This window comes from Pleurodeles waltl, chromosome 2_2 (genome assembly GCF_031143425.1).
Source record: "Pleurodeles waltl isolate 20211129_DDA chromosome 2_2, aPleWal1.hap1.20221129, whole genome shotgun sequence".
Classification (NCBI taxonomy): Eukaryota; Metazoa; Chordata; class Amphibia; order Caudata; family Salamandridae; genus Pleurodeles; species Pleurodeles waltl.
The window spans coordinates 1,162,114,300-1,162,133,327 of NC_090439.1; the positions used below are offsets into that span (position 1 = coordinate 1,162,114,300).

Sequence of the window (19,028 nt, forward strand, 5' to 3'; positions counted from 1 at the left end):
GTACTTGAGGGTGAATCTCCCACTCATGTGTTTGTTGGTGATTTCTGCTGAGAACATCTGCCAATTGGTTTTGTATCCCTGGAATGTATTGTGCTAAAAGGTGAATTTGGTTGTGGATTGCCCATTTCCAAATTTTCTGGGCTAGAAGGGAGGGTTGGGACAAATGTGTCCCTCCTTGTTTGTTTAGGTAATACATGGTTGTCATGTTGTCTGTTTTGATAAGGACATTCTTCAGTGTGAGAAGAGGCTGAAAAGCTTTGAGTGCTACGAAGACAACTAACAACTCTAAGTGATTTATGTGTAGCTGTTTGTGTTTGGCATCCCATTGTCCTTGAATGTTGTGATTGTTGAGGTGAGCTCCCCAACCAATCATTGATGCATCTGTTGTAATTATGGTCTGATGCACAGGGTCTTGAAATGGCTGCCTTTTGTTTAGATTTGTGGAATTCCACCACTGAAGGGACATCCATGTTTGGCGGTCTATCAACACTAGATCTTGAAGTTGACCATGTGCCTGCGACCATTGTTGTGCAAGGCACTGTTGTAAGAGCTGCATGTTTAGTCTTGCATGTGGAACAATTGAAATACATGATGCCATCATCCCTAAAATCTTCATGACAAATCTGACAGTGTACCGTTGATTTGTCTGTATCTGTGTGATTATATTTTAGAATGCTTGTATTCTTTGTGTACTTGGACATGCTAGTGCTTTTTGAGTATTTAGTATTGCACCCAGATACTGTTGTATTTGTGCAGGCTGAAGATGCGACTTTTGGTAATTTATTGAGAACCCTAGCGTGTGCAGAGTTTGTATTACAAAATGCGCATGGTTTTGACACTGCGTATGACTGTTTGATTTTATTAGCCAATCGTCTAGATATGGAAAGACATGTATGTATTGTCTTCTTAGGTAGGCTGCGACTACCTCTAGGTACTTTGTGAACACCCTTGGAGCTGTTATTCCAAAGGGTAACACTTTGAACTGATAGTGCGTTCCTTGAATGACAAACCTGAGATATTTTCTTTGCGCAGGATGGATGGGTATATAAAAATACGCATCCTCAAGGTTTTTTTTTATTTGAATTCATTCGGTCTAGAAATCTGGACCATTTAGAATAACAGAGATAACAATCTTACATAATAAATAATATGTGTTAAAAATTCGTAACAACAAAATAAAAACCAATGGTAATCAGAACAATATAGCAATAAAATCAACATGACTAGGCATTTGATCATAGATAAAAATACAATAGATGAGGATAAAACATGGCTAAAATTGGTAAGAAAATTAAAAAAGGTAAAAGCTAGGATATAAAACTTTTATCTAACATACCAATGTGTGCAGCTATTTTCCCATAAGACCCAGCCCTCGTCAGTTCGAAAAACAAATAGAGTTCCCGTTCAGATGTAAAATACTTTGTCAAGAAGCCTATCAGATTTCAGCTGTAAAAATGACTCTAAAAGCTTGTACAATCTCTATTAGTCACATAGAGGGCAAGAAGTTCCCAGTGGAAATTCCTACTGATACTACATAGAATATAACAGTTGAGACTCCTTCTGTGGACTATTGTCAGGATAGCTCAAATGCCCTTTGATACAATAAACCTGCGACGGATGAGCCAGGCCTCCGATAGATATTTGGTAACTGTAATAGCTACCACGGAGGATGTATCATATGTGCAAATTCTGATGGCGTTTGCTCTATCCTGCAATGATACATTTTTGCAGAGGGGAATGATCCACCACCCTCTGGGACTCTTATACAAAGGGCAGAAAAATAGTATATGCTCAGTTGTTTCTTTACAGTATTGGCAAGAGATACATCTATCAGTTAAGGCAATGTTAGATGGCCAGTGGGCCGTGAAACCATTAGTAGGCAATGTACCATATCTTAGCTGGAGATATAGAACACGGGCATACGGAGGCATAGGAGGGTTCAAGAAGTTCTCAGCCCAGGGCTCGTGCTTAAGTTGGAGAAATTCCATTGTTAGCCTGCCCGCCCCGTTTTGGTGCAGGGAGTCTTCATTAACTTTCTCCCAATATCTTCTTATAACACGTTTCCTTGCATTATTGGGGATTAGATCCGGATCTTTCCAGTAGTGGGGAAGACCTAATTTATCCCAGGCAGATTTCATCTCCTTCAACCATGGAATTTTCTCCAGTGCCTGGGGAGCGGCTATGAGCTCTCTTATGGCCAACCTATATGGTTCGAGTTCAACAGATTTCCATAAACGAATCCAATAGGAGAGAGGTCTTAGGGCCGCTGTGGTTTTAATGCTATTTAAACCAAGGTTGAGCCTTAGAGGGGTCATTGGTGTGCCCATACCTAATCGGGACACCTGTCTAAGGAAATGATTTTCTTTAGTTTGCAGAATGTCCAGGTTTTTGTGAGATCCCCAAAGTTCCGCTCCGTATAGGGCCGCCGCTAGGATTTGGACATTGTAAATCTCCGCAAGTATGTTCAAGGGGGGGCTCGGAGCCTTTCTAGATCTACGGACAAGGGCCCCACCTCTTTGGCTTATAATAAGAGCCCCTTTGTCAATGGCTGCCTTCCATTTGCCTGTAGTCGATAGTCTGATACCCAAATAGTCGAACTCTTCTACTTTCTCCAACGGAATCGAGTTCATTTCTATTCTAACGCGCGGTCGTTTCTTTGAAGTACTATATATCATAAGTTTTGTTTTCTTGACGTTTACATCCAGACCATAATCACTACAATAGACACAGAATTGATTGATCACATTTTGGATTCCTATTGGCGATTTCGATAGCAAAATTGTATCATCTGCATATAGCAGACACAGGATTTTTTTCCCAACCAGTATAGGTGAATCATTTGTGCAATTCTCTAAGTAGTGGATGCAATTATTGATATAGAGCAGAAAAAGAGTGGGTGCCAGGACACATCCCTGTCTAACTCCTTTTTTAATAGCTACGGGTCAGTCAACTCACCCCCCTGCCCACATCTAATTTGAGCGAAGGTATTTTCATGCAGTTGGGCAATGAGTTTCAGAAGACCAGATGGCACTCCCATGTTTGATAATGTTGACCACAGCAAGTTCCTGGGGATCAAATCAAATGCGGCTCTGAGATCTATAAAGACCACATAGAGATTACCCCTCCCCAGGTCAACATTCTTCCATTTTATTGACAGGAATCTTAGGGCTTGGTCAACTGTACTCACTGCAGGTCTAAATCCCGCTTGTAGGTCAGAGAGAGCTTCAGACTCCATAATCCATTCGTCAAGATGGAGCAGGAGATGTTTTGCATACATTTTTTGGGAGTTATCAAGAAGACAAATCGGACGATAGTTGGCGGGGGTGTTGGGATTTCCTTTTTTAAAAATGGGTACTATTTCCGCCCCTTTCCAAGTAGGTGGAGCGGGGGCCCCCGCTGCAATTGCATTGTAGATAAGATTGAGATATGGAGCCCATATGTCGGGTCTTGACTTGTATAAATCACCAGGAATCTTATCTGGGCCAGGGGCCTTACCCCATTTCAATGAATCTATTGCTGCTCTTGTTTCGGTTAGAGAGAATATAATCGGGGTGGTCTCTTGGGTTATTGAGGCATCAGGGGCCCACAGAGATGCTTCAGATTCGTATGGTTGCCCAAAGTGCTCTACCCATGTTGCTGAGAGAATTGAGGAGCCAGGTGCGGCAGGGGAATCACTGCAGTCGTCAGCTATTAGTTTCCAAAACCTAGATGTGTTGTTGGATTTAGCAGTCTCCAGAATGGTAACCCATCTGGCCTCTTCCCAGCTTCTGCGTGCCTTGGAACATTCCTTCTTGTAAACCTTCCTGGCTATTCTTAACAACTCAGCATGGCCTTCTTTAATTGCTTTCAGGAGAGATAGTTGTGCTTCCCTGCAAAAGTTGTTGAACCAGGGAGCGCAGTGCTTTTTGTTTGGGTTGTTGAAAATCTTTTTTGTAAAAAGATGCTTTAAAGATTGAAACAATTCAGTGTGGCCTGCTAAGAGTCGGTCACCCTCCCCGTCCTCGCTAAGCCAAATCATACACTCCATTTGGTTGGCAAGCAGATTGTATATAGATGCCAGGTGTTTAGGGGAAGAAATAACAGATTCCCATTTTAGATTACGTCTGTTATTTGTTAGGGTCAGCTGAGGAGCATGGATCTTAGAGTGGGGCACTTTAAACGAAGGGAAGAGTCCTCTAGTCGATAAGATCAGCGGGTCATGATCACTCTCAATCTGCTCTTGAACCCTCATATCGAACATGTGGCTCCACAGTCGGATGTCAAGAAGTATATAATCAATATGACTACTGTGCCCTCCGCGCCTAAAGGTAGCTTGCAAATTTGCATCCGAGCGCGAGCGACCGTTGCAGGCTCGGAGGCCGTGAGCTAGTGTGATATCAGCCAGTAAGCGCGCAGATTTGTTCAGTCTTGGTCTTTTGTTGGAGACTAGCTGAGGGATGCCCCAATAGGCATCCTCTTCTTTACATATCCCTTGGACTAAGGGATTGGGTTTGAATGTAACATTAAAGTCCCCTCCAATCAAGACAAAGGAGGAGGAATTGTTTTAAAGAAAACTATCCAGAATGGACAGGACATCAGAATCAGGGTGGGAGCTCACATTCCTATTATAGATATTAATTAATAGTAAAGGTCTCTCTTCAGAAATCATTATTAATAAGACTTGCAAATCAGGGTAACCCATATCTATTTCTTCTATCTTACACCTAAGAGAACTATTTAACCACACAAGCAGCCCTCCCGATGGTCTCCCAGAAGATGACTTGCGTGCTGGAACCCAATAGCTTTTAAAGCCTAGTCTATATTTGGGTTCCAGTGCCCACGTTTCTTGGAAAAGGCAAATCAGGTGATCATCGATAAAGTTGCCCCATCCTGGGCTTTGTAGTTTGCTTTCCAACCCTGCTATATTCCAGCTGAGTACCTTATTGAGATCCTCTGTTTTTGTGGACCTTACTTCATTCTGGGGATATTTCCTACAGGGGGGGATACTGCTGGGAACCATGCTATTTCCCTCAGGTATATTAGAACCAGTAGCTTTCTCACTCTGTGCCTTTTTCACCTCGCTGGAGTTTACCCCAGCTATATTTGTAATTGGTAGATTGACCATGCGGGTGGACCCCACAATACAAGGAACGATTGACAGGCTTGGAGTACATTCCTCGCTTGCTTGGCACATGGTGCTTGTGGGTGATCCCTGATTAACAAAATCTGCCAAGGTCAAAGGGACAACAGAGTTAGAGATGCTGGGGACAGTAAGGTGAATGTCCTCAACTTCACAATTACTCGGAGCCACTTCCGAAAGGTCATCTCCTAGTCAGTCTGTCTCAGAAAGAGATGACGAAGGGCATCTAGGGCCGAGTGCAGGGATAGACTGTATGGATAGCGGGGGGAACCCCATATGACGGCGGCGATTGTCTACTCCAAGATGGCATAGGGGGAGGATAAAACACTTGTAACCTACAAAGAGAAGCTTTGCCAATTATAGGATAAGGTATATTAGCATTTAAAAAAAGCCGTTGGACAAGGTCAGGAGAGTTAAAGTTAATAACAATGCAGTCCCCTGAACTGACCTTCGCTAGGGAACCCACCCACCCTACCCTTCTTACCATCAATATTGAGGGTATCATGGGAAAAGCAAACCCCGCATTCGCGTGCAACCAATGAATGACCTTGTTTTTAAGTTCGGTGAAAGATTCAGTGAAATGAGGTTTGAGTTCAGGTACATTCGATATGATGAGAACCAATGTGCATGATTCTGGTGGTAAATGAAGCACTTTTGGATCTAACATACCACTGATCTTGCCCCTCTTCTGGGGTACTAGTGGAAGGTGCTCCCAGGTGGGGTTACCTTCTCCCAGATTAATTACTGGGTTATTCCATGGGGCGGTTCCTTTTGGGAGGGGAACTGGGACCATATGGGGCTTGTTCATTGAGATACTAGCTGCTTTGACGGAGCTGGGCCAATCTTGGTTTAAAGAGGAAAGAGGAATCTTGGGTATTTGGCCGGTGGGTCTGTTGGCAATAATAAGGTCATGATTGGGGGGGGGATGAGTTTGAGTTTCTACGGGTGGAGCAGTTATTGGTAACTGGTTATTGATAAGACTTTCCAGTTTGTCCTCAATTGTTTGAAGGCGGGTTAAAATAGGAAGGAAGCATCCTCAAGGTCTAATGTTGCCATGAAATCGTGTTTTTGAAGTAGTGGGATAACATCTTGAAGAGTTACCATGTGAAAATGTTCTGACAGGATCTAATATTGGTCTGAGGGTGCCATCTTTTTTGGGCACCAGGAAATATAGTGAATAAACTCCTGTCCCTACTTGAGCTTGTGGCACAGGTTCTATTGCTTGTTTGAGTAACAGAGATTTGACTTCTTCCTGTAACAGATTGATGTGTTCTGTGGATAGTTTGGGTGACTTTGGTGGAATGATTGGGGGAGTGTGTATCAATTCTAGGCAATAACCATTGCGGATAATTGGGAGCACCCAATTGTCTGTGGTAATGTTTTGCCAATTTGTGTGGAACTGTTGTAGTCTTCCCCCCACAGGAGAGGTGTGGAGTGGAAGGGGATGACAAGTCACTGTTCAGGGTGCTGTGGAGTTTGCTTAGAGGTCTGACATTTCCCTCTATTTCTGGGATACTGCCCCCTATTTGTGCCCCTAAAACCACCTCATTGGTATTGTGGTTGGTAGGTTGGTTTTGCCTGCGATGTGGATGCCTCTGCTGTTTGTGTTCTAAATCCACCTCTAAACTGAGGTTTCCGCAAGGATCCCCTGTATGGTGTGGAGTATAGTGCACCCACTGCTTTTGCGGTGTCTGAATCTTTCCACAATTTCTCTATGGCTGTGTCAACTTCCGGGCCAAAAAGCTGTTTCTTATTGAATGGCATATTTAACACCGCTTGCTGTATTTCGGGTTTAAAACCCGAGGACCTGAACCATGAATGCCTTCTTATTGTTACTGCAGTGTTGACACTTCTAGCAGCGGTGTCTGCTGCGTCTAGGGCAGATCGAATTTGATTATTCGTGATGGCTTGCCTTTCCTCCACTACTTGCTGTGCCCTCTTCTGGTGTTCTTGGGGGAGATGCTGAATTATGTCTTGCATCTCATCCCAATGTGCCCTGTCGTATCTAGCTAACAGTGCTTGTGAGTTAGCTATCCTCCACTGATTCGCTGCTTGAGATGCAACTCTCTTCCCTGCCGCGTCAAACTTCCTGCTTTCTTTGTCGGGTGGGGGAGCATCTCCTGATGACTGGGAGTTTGCCCTTTTTCTGGCAGCGCTGACTACTACCGAATCTGGAGGAACTTGTTGTGTTATGTAATCAGAGGGAGGTGGTTTGTACTTTTTCTCTATCCTGGGCGTAATTATATGTGCCTTAACTGGCTCATTAAATATTTGATCAGCGTGTTTTAACATGCCTGGCAGCATGGGGAAGCACTGATATTTGGAATGTGTAGAGCTGAGGGTATTAAACAAAAAATCCTCTTCTAACAGTTCATTGTGCATGGTGACCCCATGGTATGCTGCAGCCCTAGCTAAAACCTGAATGTACACAGTGCTATCCTCAGGTGGTGAAGGCTTAGAGGGATAGCAGTCTTGCTGGGAATGGGATCTGGATCATAAAGAACCCATGGATCTACATTGTCCTGTTGTGAGTCAAAAGAGTGTGATGGTGACTGCATTGGTGTAGGACTGGTAGGAGGAGAGGTATGCAGGTGTGGAGAGTGTGGACGAGAATAAGGAGAAAATTGAGGAGGTGGTGGTCTCTCCTTTAGCTTTGACACTTCAGCTGGAGGCTGTGTAGTGTCCAATTCCGCCTGAAAGGCTAATTTCCTCCTAGGCTTTAGAGGAGGTGCTGTTAGAATTCAGCTGGTTTCTTTGTGTCTATGAATCCTGGCTTGCCTTTCGTCCATTACTTCAAGTATTGTCTGTACTTGAAACTCCTCTTCAGCGGTTTTGTGGCTCTCTTTTAGTCTCTTTGAAAGTCCATTCTGCTCTGTATAACCTGCTCTTTTCGGCTTCAAAGCCGGCTTTTTCAGTATCGAAAAAGATGGTATAGCGGATGTTCTTGGCTCCAAAAGGGATTTCCGAATTTTCAATTCCGAAAAATTGTGTTTGCTGAAGTCGGACACTGAGCTTTTTATTGCCTCTGATGGTTTTGGAGGAGTGGCCTTTTTCGGTGCCGAACTGGAAGCTTGGTCACCGGTAGTCTTTTTTCGGGCCAAGCCATGGCCTTCCGGCAGTGGCATACCCAAGGCCTTATGTTTTTGTCTTTGTGATGGTGCAGGGGCAGGCATACTCACATGCTGTCCTGCTGTGACCGGTCTGTCTTCCTCGGATTCCTGTTCGGAGTCGGAACCTCAAACGGAGACTGCTGTCTGCATGATTTCTTCCACCTCCACGTCGAGATGTTCGGAGCTTCTGGACGCCAACTTGAGTCTTCATGCCCTCCTGTCTCGAAGGGTCTTTTTGGACCGGAAGGATGGACAGGCCTCACAATTTGCTTCCCGATGATCTGGAGAAAGACAAAGATTACAGACGAGATGTTGGTCTGTATAAGGATATTTCGCGTGGCACCGAGGACAGAACCAGAATGGAGTCCGATCCATGAGGCTTCCACACGGTCAGCCCGACTAGGCCCGAGTTGGAGGCGCTAACACCCCGAAGGGCGAGTAGAGTTGTCTTCTCTGACGGTACCGATGTGTCGATGGAAGATGTAAACCTGATTGATACAATACCGACGAACATGAAGCGTTTTCAATGTTCTCCGAATCGAACTTTTGGAGCGAAAGGAAACACGTCCGAACCAGACGGCAGAAAGAAAACAATCTAACATGGAGTCGAGGCCCATGCGCAATAGAACTTAAGAGGAGGAGTCACTCGATCTCGTGACTCGAAAACACTTCTTCGAAGAAAAACAACTTGTAACACTCTGAGCCAAACACTATATGGCAGAAGTATAATGCACAGCATGTGTTTCTGCAGCTACACATGCCACCGAACATATGTATATATATATCCATCCATCCATCCATCTTATTGGTGGTTGCCACTAGGTAGTTATAGTTAGGACCTAGTTCCTATAGAAAAAGTGTTTTTACTTGCCCATGTCTTTGGCACGAGCTGACAAATCTTCACAAAATGTTCCAAAAAAATTAGACACTTCTGTCAGCTCTTGTCTGATCCATAGGGAATTTGAACAAGAATAGTGGTCGAACCAATGGGTGGATTTACACCAACTTTGGCAGAAAGCTAGCTTGTGGTACAGAAAGTGACCTTTTTGTGATTTGGGGTAAATCCTTTCAGAAGTTTTCTAGTTATTAAATGAAAACCAAATTTCTATATATAGGGATCGGATCCTCCTTGGATCCTCCTCAGATCTGGAGGAAAAGTGAGTCCCTGATTGGCTGGCCACAACTTGACAGAAAAGTTGTGGCTGCCATTTTGTTTCTCGCATTGCCTTGGTGGTGGGTTGGGGGTGTTGGGGGTGGTGTCAGGGACTGTGTGAAAACATATAAGGTGTCAGGATACAGGTATTCCGACCGCATAGGACTCATGCAGGGGACCCTTAGGGACACCTCATTGGCAACATTTTTTCTCTTTTTTGGCCAATCTGTGGATTAGAGGATCCTCCTTGGATCCTGGGGAGAAGGAAGGCCCTGATTGGCTTGTCCCAACCTGACACAAATATTAACGTGTTCATTAAAAAAAAACATAGAAATTCACTGAAAAAATCTAAAGTTACAGGGCTGTATAGTTAGGTTGATGTTTTACCCACACAAAACCACAAATGTGAAGCAGTTATAGTTATATGTATCTGAAGAAACTATAACTTGTGCCGGAAAGTAACTTTAGACAGCAAGTTATAGTTTTTTAACATAAGTATAACTATAAGCTAGCTTTCTGCCAAATTTGGTGTAAATCCCAGAATCCTTTTATGGAATATCTTTTTTGGTAAGTTTAGAAACTCAAGAGCGGGTTTGCTAAACAGAGTGTAAAGGACCTACAAACAATACAGCGAGCCACAGGACTGTTAGCAGCAGTTCATGAAAGCTGGGTTTTGTGTTCTGGCTCCCACGATAGCTTCTGCCAGGCGAGGAGACATGAGCATTCCAAGGCCGCTTCGTGAATGGTGCTAAATTCTCCTATTTACCTCCCCTTCTTCAACCTTCTTGCTTAAACGGAACCCTCCTTTACTATTTACCTCCACTTCTTTACCATGAAAAAAGAGCCTTCTGGTAGCCAGATCTGCACAGCAGCGGAAGCAAATTCTGCAGCTAATCTCACCCTCACACTCATTTTCATCTCGGTCACTGTCTACATATTCCTGCTCAACTCTTGGTGATACACACTCTCTCCTAGGCTATCCGATTATACCACCCACCCACCTGCTTCCTCCATCCTGATACCTCGTTTTGTTTCAAGCAGTGGTGCAGACGTACCGGACGGATTTCAAGGTGATCTTTGTGCTTGCCAGGTTGAGGGAGCGCAGCACTGGAATATTGCCATCGCTTGCCAAGGTGGCAATGGCCAGCTCCAGGTCCTCCTCGGAGAAGCCCTGGCCCATCAGGTCCAATTCACGCAGGCTGTGCGGCCACTTCCAGGCGATGAGGTGGCTGCCCTCCTTGGCCAAGCACACACTAGGACTGCAGAACAAGCCCATGTACAAGTTCTCCAGATCTGAGGGTGAAACAGCACAGAATACATTATAAACATCTGGTATACCACAATATCTGTCCATAGGCTTCTTAACATTTGTTCAGTGCATTTGAACAAAGCAGGAAGATGGTGCAAATTACACTGTGGCCGAACAACCTAAGTTTTGAAATATCTGTGCTGAGATGTACATGGCAGTGTATTCCATCCAACGGCTGCCTGAGAAGAAAAGGCTCAGCACCCATGAGGCATCTTTTTAACTAGTAATATCTATTGTAATGTGGGGATTTATGTGCAATGTAGGTTAACTTGGGAGCCCTGATGATGCATACAAAGGTACTATAAATCTAACATCTTGCTTTCTGCAGCCTAAACTTTAGCAAGAGCTGGTATTTTTGCTGGAATCCGGGGAACCAGCCCTGCTGCTACACTTAGGCTTCTATATAACAGTTGTTGGACTTGTTCGGCCCTCTTACCTGGACAAGGCAGTTGTTGGAGGCTGTTTGGAGACACGCGATAGCACCCACGTAGATCTAAGACGCGCAGCTTGGTAGACGTCTGCAATATCCTGAGGCACTCATCATCCCCAATAAAGGAGAACGAGGAGGTGGCCAGAGACAGCTCCTCAAGCTCTGGGAAACCCAAGTCACTAGGGATGTTCCGGGAACGCGATCTGGGCGACCAGATCACATTAAGCAATCGCAGCACCTAAAAGGAGTGGAGCCATCCCCAAAAGAGGTAACTGTTATATTACTGTTTGGGCTGAATCAAGGGCATAAGCATGATTACTCCATGAAGGGAGTTCAGTATGTCACAGCTTCAAACACTCATCACACATTTCTACAGCTGTTTGTCATTCGACAAATGCAAGATTGCCATTTTTCCATGGCCAAACACAATGATTAGCTCTGTTCTGTACGGATTGTACTGTGTGCCCTGATGCACACCTGCTCGGTACAAGAGGCCACGCAGAACAAGACATACAGAGTGGGCACGCATGTACTCTTAGTCTGTAAGAGCCTTCAGTCACATATCTAGGACGCCCTAGCCAGACATTACCCATGCATAACACGGCCCCCATGCTACCCACAAAACTGGCCGTCTTTGCGTTCCTTCACATAAAATGAGGAGAGCCATCTGTAGGGAAAGAGTAGAGATGTCCTCCATCCCAGTCGCTTCACTTGTAATCAATGGTACAATTCCATTTTATGATGTCCAGCAGCTATCTAACTAAACCACTGCAATCCATGGTCTGGTCAAGCAGATGGTCAGCTCAAGTGCACAACATCTGCAGCAGGAGTGGGGGACCCGAGTGGCAGTTACTCTGCAGGATAGCTCCCCAAAGGTCCACTGCTGCAGGACACTGAGGCCTGATTCCATAAGGGTTTGACATTTGAGGTCACATTTGACAACTGAACTGGTTAGGGGCCCTCTGAGCTCTTTTTCAGCAGCGGTGAAGCACATACACTTAATTTTATGCTTTTAAACTCTTGTGACCCTGCAAACACTCAAGCTGAAGAGAGGCTGCTCCATCTCAAGAGTCAGTACTGGAAAAGAATCAATAACACATTGTCTAGTTTCAATGAAAAGTGCACACTATTTCAGGCAAGGAATGGTGTCTATATGGACGTATATATATACAGGTTTATTAGAAGAAATACAGCTTATTCTTATAGACATTTGTACTTTATTCAGCTAAGAGTCAGGAGCTTCCTAACCCTGCTGTCAAGAAGTCAGCTTGCCATGTCATCAGTTTGTTATGCCTGCCAAAGCATTTCTAATCAAACTCAAATCTCAGACAGAATGGGATTTTCAGAACAGAGGACATAAAAACAAGCATCACAGTTTCTCTGGACCACCTAATTCTGTAAAGACTAATCTCAGGAGGTCAATATATCACAAGAAGCCAAGACTTTGCTGAGTATGGCATCAACAAGTTAAAATACAGAAAGGCCCATGATCCAAGAGCTGCATCTGAAATAGTATTGTATCATGCCTCACTCATCCGATTGCTCATCTCTTTAGGGAACACCTCCCTCATCATAATTAGACAGTCCAGCTACTCACGTCAACAGCTTCAATCCATAGAGAGTCCTTTCTTGCACACCGACCCTCTTATAAACACATGATCTTCAATAATTTCCCGTACACTTCATGGTGCATAGCTGAGTGTGTGCTTTTTAATCCCATTTGCATTGCCGTTTCCAGACAGAGCTATCAGGGGAGTCGAGCGTGAGGTTTTACACATATTAGACATCTAATATACCCCTGGAACCATACCTATCAGATAGATGACTAGGACGACATGGCTCCTCTCTAGGCTTATAAAGGAAGAACTCTCAAACAACCTGACCTCTGTGTGAATGCACAGATATGTATAAAACACACCCTATGCAAATCACTGAGGTCTGCCTAAAGAACAAGTTACTTACCTTCCGGAATGCTTTTTCCAGTGGATAGTCTTTCTAACTGCATATTTCGCACTTCTTGAATATACCCGACACCTGTTGAATCTGTAAACTTTTACAATGCAGTGCTCCCTCACGCAATAGTTTGCATTACACGGATCCGCGCTGACTTCACTCTGTCTGGAAGTGACAAACAGAGCTGCATACAGGCACCACCCCTGCACCCTGACTTCAGCTTTTCTTTCTTGACTCTGCACCCTTAAAGCCCAAAAACGAGTCAGAGTACCAGTGTGCAGATGTTTACCTTGGGACCTTCACAGATGGACAAAGAGACCATTCCACAGAAGTAGGGGACTGGAGGGCAGTGAGGAATTTGCATTTAGATCAAGTATCCACCAGAAAGAGCATTACTGGTATGTTATAGTTAGGAGATAGCATTAAAAAGCATAGACATTCAATGAAAAAACAAAGCTTACACGCAAGTTCCTAGGAGGACAAAGATTTCAAAAATACATTTGAAATTCACTGAAACAGGGACGTTAGAGTTAGGTTCAGATTTTACACACACAAAACCATTGAAGTTAAGCAGTTATAGTTACCTGAGCAAACTAGAACTTACGCCCCCGCAATGCACTGCTTATGACCACACATATTACATTACTCATGACATGATAGGGTTTAAGGTGCGTAAGGGTATTTGGGTGGTAAGGGTATACATTTACGGTAGGTAAGGGTATTTGGGTGGCAAGGTTCATTTTGTGGTTTAGACTGGATAAGGGTCTTGGGTGGTAACGTTTTTTAGGGTTTATAGTGGGAAAGGGTATTAGGGTGGCAAGGGTATTTGTAGGGTTTAGGGGTAGGTGAGGGTATTGGGTGGTAGGGATATTTTTAAGGTTTAGGGATGGGTATGGTTATTGGGTAGTGTGGTTTTAGTGTGGGTAAGGGTATTTGCTAAGCTATGCTATGTGATTTATAAAGCGTGTGGTGACCCGTAGGCATCCCAGTGCTAATTAAGAAAGAGCTTAGACCATGTGACGCCTAAAGGGTCACATGTTCAAAAGCCAGGTCTTAAGTTGTTTTTGAAAGCACAGCTCATTGTCCATGGATCGGAAGGTCGGAGGGAGGGAATTCCAAAGTTTTCCCGCATTGAGACAGAAAGATGGTCCTCCGCTTCTGGCTCTTCTGATGGTGGGAATGGTGGCCAGGTGGAAGTTGGTGGAACTCAGTAGCCTTTTAGGCATGTAGGGGATGACAATCTGGCATAGAACGGGATGACCCTGCACAAGCAAGGCTCTCTGTGCGATGCACAAGGCTTTAAATTCAATTCTTTAGGTATCTGGAAGCCAGTGGAGATCCACCAGGCCTTGTCTGGCTGATTCGTGTCTTTGTTCCTCAACAGAAAAGGGGATTGTTATGTTTTGGAGTATCATTTTGCCAGCTGGTGTAAACCCCCCCCAAACTTTTTTACCATGTATGCCTCATGACAACGTAGATACATTCCTTGAGATTTAAAAGGAGACCCAGCAGGGTCTCCTTTTCAATGTTATGAGCCCATGGCTATTTGAGGTCTAGGGGGTTGGCCATAAATTGCATTTATATAATAAAGGAAAGAGGTGCGGTTTCAATTCACCTTGATCCCCATTTTTTTTTTTTTTTTAAGAAAGACATTCCATGAGATGATCATTAAAGATTCAAAACAGCTTAGAATGACCAGAAAGACAAAAGTAAATTCTAATATCACTATGTAACAACAACAAGTATTAGAATTACTAGCAAAGGACACGTATTATTGTCCATCCTGCTGATAAAGGAGTGTAGGAGGCTGGCCTGGTTTGTAGTGGGTACCAATGGGTACTTACACTCTGTACCAGATCCAGTTATCCCTTATTAGTGTAGAGGGTGTCTAGCAGCTTAGGCTGATAGAAGGTAGCTTAGCAGAGCAGCTTAGGCTGAACTAGGAGACGTGTAAAGCTCCTACTATACCACTGGTGTCATATGCACAATATCATCAGAAAACACAATACACAAATATACTAAAAATAAAGGTACTTTATTTTTATAACAATATGCCAAAAGTATCTCAGTGAGTACCCTCAGTATGAGGATAGCAAATATACACAAGATATATGTACACAATACCAAAATTATGCAGTAATAGCAATAGAAAGCAATGCAAGCAATGTACAGTCACAATAGTTTGCAATGAGAGCACATAGGTATAGGGGCAACACAAACCATATACTCCAAAAGTGGAATGCGAATAAAGTATGGACCCCAAACCTATGTGACTGTAGCAGAGCCAAACAGTACAGACACTCAGTAGAGGCAGCTGGGGTTGTTCAGGTAAGTATTTATTTGTTGTTTTGAATAAGTGATGTATATGGTTCGGTACAGTGAGTTGAGGATTAGTTCTTCATTGAGCGAAGTTCGTTTTCCTAACGTGTTTCTCTCCCTCTTCTCCTTTTACTTGGTGTTTGACATCTCCTCTCGGGCTCCCGGGTTGCATATAGGGAAAAGAAAAGGATAAATATCGATGGTGAGTGGGATGACAGCCGTTACATACGTCCTTCGCTTAGTTATACTACTGGGGAATGGGTTCGGGAAGGGGGGGGTGCGCCAGTGAGGACGGTGGGCTGTGTCTTTGTTTCCTTATCTCCTAAATGTGTTTACTTTTGGTCGTGCTCGTTACGTGCTCCTTTTGGTGCCCTCTGACTCCCTCCCTGTCCTCCCCTCAACCTGCCTCCCTCCCTTCCCCAGCTCGTTCCTCTTTTAAGTTGCCCCTCTGTTCGCCCACAAGGACCGTACCTTCCAGAGCCACGACCCTCCGGGGCCGTGGCTGGCTCTATGGTGGTCCCCTCGTTGCTCTCTGGTCCCCTCGGGCTCCGACGCCACTCCGCTTCCCCTGGCTTCGTCGTCCCAAGTTCCTGGACCGCGGGGCCGCCCTCCGTCTTCGGGGTTGTCCCTCGGATTGCGTGGCTCTCCTTCCCCGCCGTTGCCGCCGCCTTTCTCCTCGCTCGTAGCTTTCTCCGTCGCCGTCTCCTCGTCCGCCGCTTTCTCCGTCTTCGTCTCCTCGCTCGCCGCTTTCTCCGTCTTCGTCTCCTCGCTCGCCGTTTTCTCCGTCGCCGTCTCCTCCTCTCCCCCTTCCTGGGGAATCCACGGTCTTTGACCTCCCGCCGGCCAATCCGCTTTGGCCCCGTCATCGGTGGTTGTCAAGGCAACCTCCGAATGCCGTCCTCGTGGTGGACGCGTTCCCATGGCAACATGGGAACGCAACAACACTTGCTCTGCCGGTGCCGTGCCTCCGATCGGGCTGACCCGGTCACACACCCTTCCCCAGGAGCTGTCCTGCTCTAGGACAGTGGTAGACAGGGGAAAACGAGACAGATAATCCGCGGGGGCTTGGTGAGATCCGGGTACGTGTCGCACCTGAAAAGAGAAGGGTTGGAGTTCAAGGAACCAGCGGAGTATTCTGGCGTTCGAGTCCTTATGTGCAGCTAACCATGTCAGGGGAGCGTGATCCGTGAATAAAGTAAAAGGTCGGCCCAGGAGATAGTATTGTAGACAGTCTATGGCCCATTTGATAGCCAAACATTCCCTCTCAATAATCGGGTAATTACGCTCCCGAGGACATAACTTCCTGCTGATGTAGACTACGGGGAGGTCAAGGCCTTCCGCATCAGGTTGTGCTAGAACCCCTCCAAGCCCAACATCCGAGGCATCGGTGTAAAGGTGGAAGGGTTTCGTAAAATCCGGGCAGCGTAGTATGGGGTTGGAGGTTAAGGAGGCCCTAAGTTGTTCAAAACTCGCATTCTGTGTCTCCGAAAACGGCAAAAGCCGGTTGGGATGGTGTTTGGCGAGCAGGTCCGTGAGGGGGGCTGCTATGGAGGAATAGTGTGGAATGAAACGTCGGTAATAACCCACTAATCCTAAAAATGAACGTAACTCTTTTTTAGTGTGTGGAAGAGGGGCATGCAGGATAGCCTCCACTTTTGGATTCTGAGGTTGTAGAGTACCCTGATTAATCCGATAACCTAGGTATGAGATGTCCGTCTTACCTATGATACATTTCTTGGGATTGGCTGTTAAGCCGGCTGATTTGAGGGCATGGAATATCTTCTGTAGGTGTATCAAATGTTCTTCCCACGATTCGCTAAAAACGACTACATCGTCAAGGTATGCGGCAGAAAATGTCGGAAAGGGTTTTAAAATCCTATCCATCAACCTCTGAAAGGTTGCGGGTGCCCCGTGAAGACCAAAAGGCAGTACAGTGAACTGATATAACCCTGATTGGGTGGAAAAAGCTGTTTTCTCCTTGTCCTGAGCGGCTAGGGGAATTTGCCAGTATCCTTTGGTTAAGTCGATAGTGGACATGTATTTGGCTCTCCCTAGTTTTTCGAGAACGTCATCTACTCGTGGGATGGGGTAAGTGTCAAAGAGGGAGTTTGTGTTAAGTTTGCGGAAATCGATACAAAACCGGACGCTACCGTCAGGTTTTGGTACTAGAACTACCGGTGAACACCAGGGACTCCTGGAGGGTTCGATGACTCCTAAGACTAACATCTTTTTGATTTCTTCTTCAATTATTCGTTTTCTAGCTTCTGGAATGCGATAGGGATGCTCTCTAGTGATTGTACCGGGATTTGTTCGTATGTTGTGGTAGATTAGGGAAGTTTTTCCTGGCTTCTCGGAAAACAGCGGTTGCCACTGTTTCAACATTGTATGTGCCTGTTGTTTTTGTCCTCCAGATAAGTTATCGTTCACCGAGGGTAAACTAACCTCTGGGGATGAGGTGGTGGGGTAGAACTCGATATCTAATCTCTTGTTGGGACATATGAAGTGACCCATTTCTATGGTTTGGTTAGGCTGTTCAGGTGTTTCCCATTTTTTTAGTAAGTTTACATGATATATTTGTGTTTTCCTCGGATGGGAGGATATTTCAATAAGGTAAGTGACGGGGGAAACCGCTTTGATAATGCGATATGGCCCTTGCCATTTGGCGAGGAGTTTGTGTTCGGAGGTGGGCCTCATTATTAGGACTGGGTCTTCGGGTTGGAAAACCCGTAGTTTGCTTCCTTTGTCATATTGGAGTTTCTGAGCTCGTTGGGCCTCTTCCAAGTTGGCATGCACGTCCGCCCATAAACTGTGTAGGTGTTTTCTCAATTATTTTTGCATATTCTAATAATGGAGTTCCCTCTTCCTCCGCCTCAGCCTCCCAGGCTTCTACCGCCATGTCCAGTAGGGAGCGAGGTTGGCGTCCAAACACCAACTCAAATGGGCTATGTCCCGTGGATGCTTGTTCGTGGGTTCGTAGGGCGTACAGAACCAGTGGGAGCTTTTGGTCCCAATCTCTCCCTGTCTCATTGATGATTTTTTTAAGTAACGTTTTAATGGTTCTGTTATATCGTTCTACCAGTCCATCTGTTTGAGGATGGTAAACGGACGTTCTGATCTGAGCTATTCCCAACGTTTTGCACACTTGTTTCATTAGGGTGGACATAAAGGGGGTACCCTGGTCTGTAAGGATTTCATGGGGAAAACCAAGTCGAGCGACTATATTAATCATGGCTTGGGCAACTGTTTTGGTCGTCATACTCGTCAGGGGAATAGCCTCTGGGTATCGGGTGGCGTAGTCTACAATGACCAGGATGTAGGTGTGTCCCTTTGATGAAGGAATTAAGGGCCCGACCAAGTCCATCCCTATTCGTTTAAAGGGAATATCTATAATGGGAAGGGGTAACAGGGGTGCCTTCCTGGGCCTACCCGGTTCGGTTAACTGACATCGGGGACATTGGGTGCAATACCTTCGTATATGAGCATATACCCCAGGCCAGTAAAATTTTCTGAGTAAATACTCTTCGGTTTTCTCTCTTCCCAGGTGTCCCCCCCCTGGATGACTATGTGCTAGTGCCAGAACATGATCACGATAATCGGTAGGTACTAGAAGTTGGTGTTTACGTATACCCAACCGA

The 19,028-nt window shown here is 45.2% G+C and overlaps 1 protein-coding gene across 4 annotated transcripts in view; it reads right to left on the reverse strand.

Moving 5' to 3' along the window:
- FBXL6 (F-box and leucine rich repeat protein 6) overlaps positions 1–19,028 on the reverse strand; it is a 108,226-nt gene that overhangs the window by 13,082 nt on the left and 76,116 nt on the right. For all 4 annotated transcript variants that reach the window (XM_069221109.1, XM_069221108.1, XM_069221106.1 and 1 more), the window contains exons 8-9: positions 11,128–11,359; positions 10,438–10,675 (exon numbers count right to left, since the gene is read on the reverse strand). In XM_069221109.1, the coding sequence (XP_069077210.1) occupies positions 10,438–10,675; positions 11,128–11,359 (470 nt within the window). The remainder of the gene's footprint in view (positions 1–10,437; positions 10,676–11,127; positions 11,360–19,028) is intronic.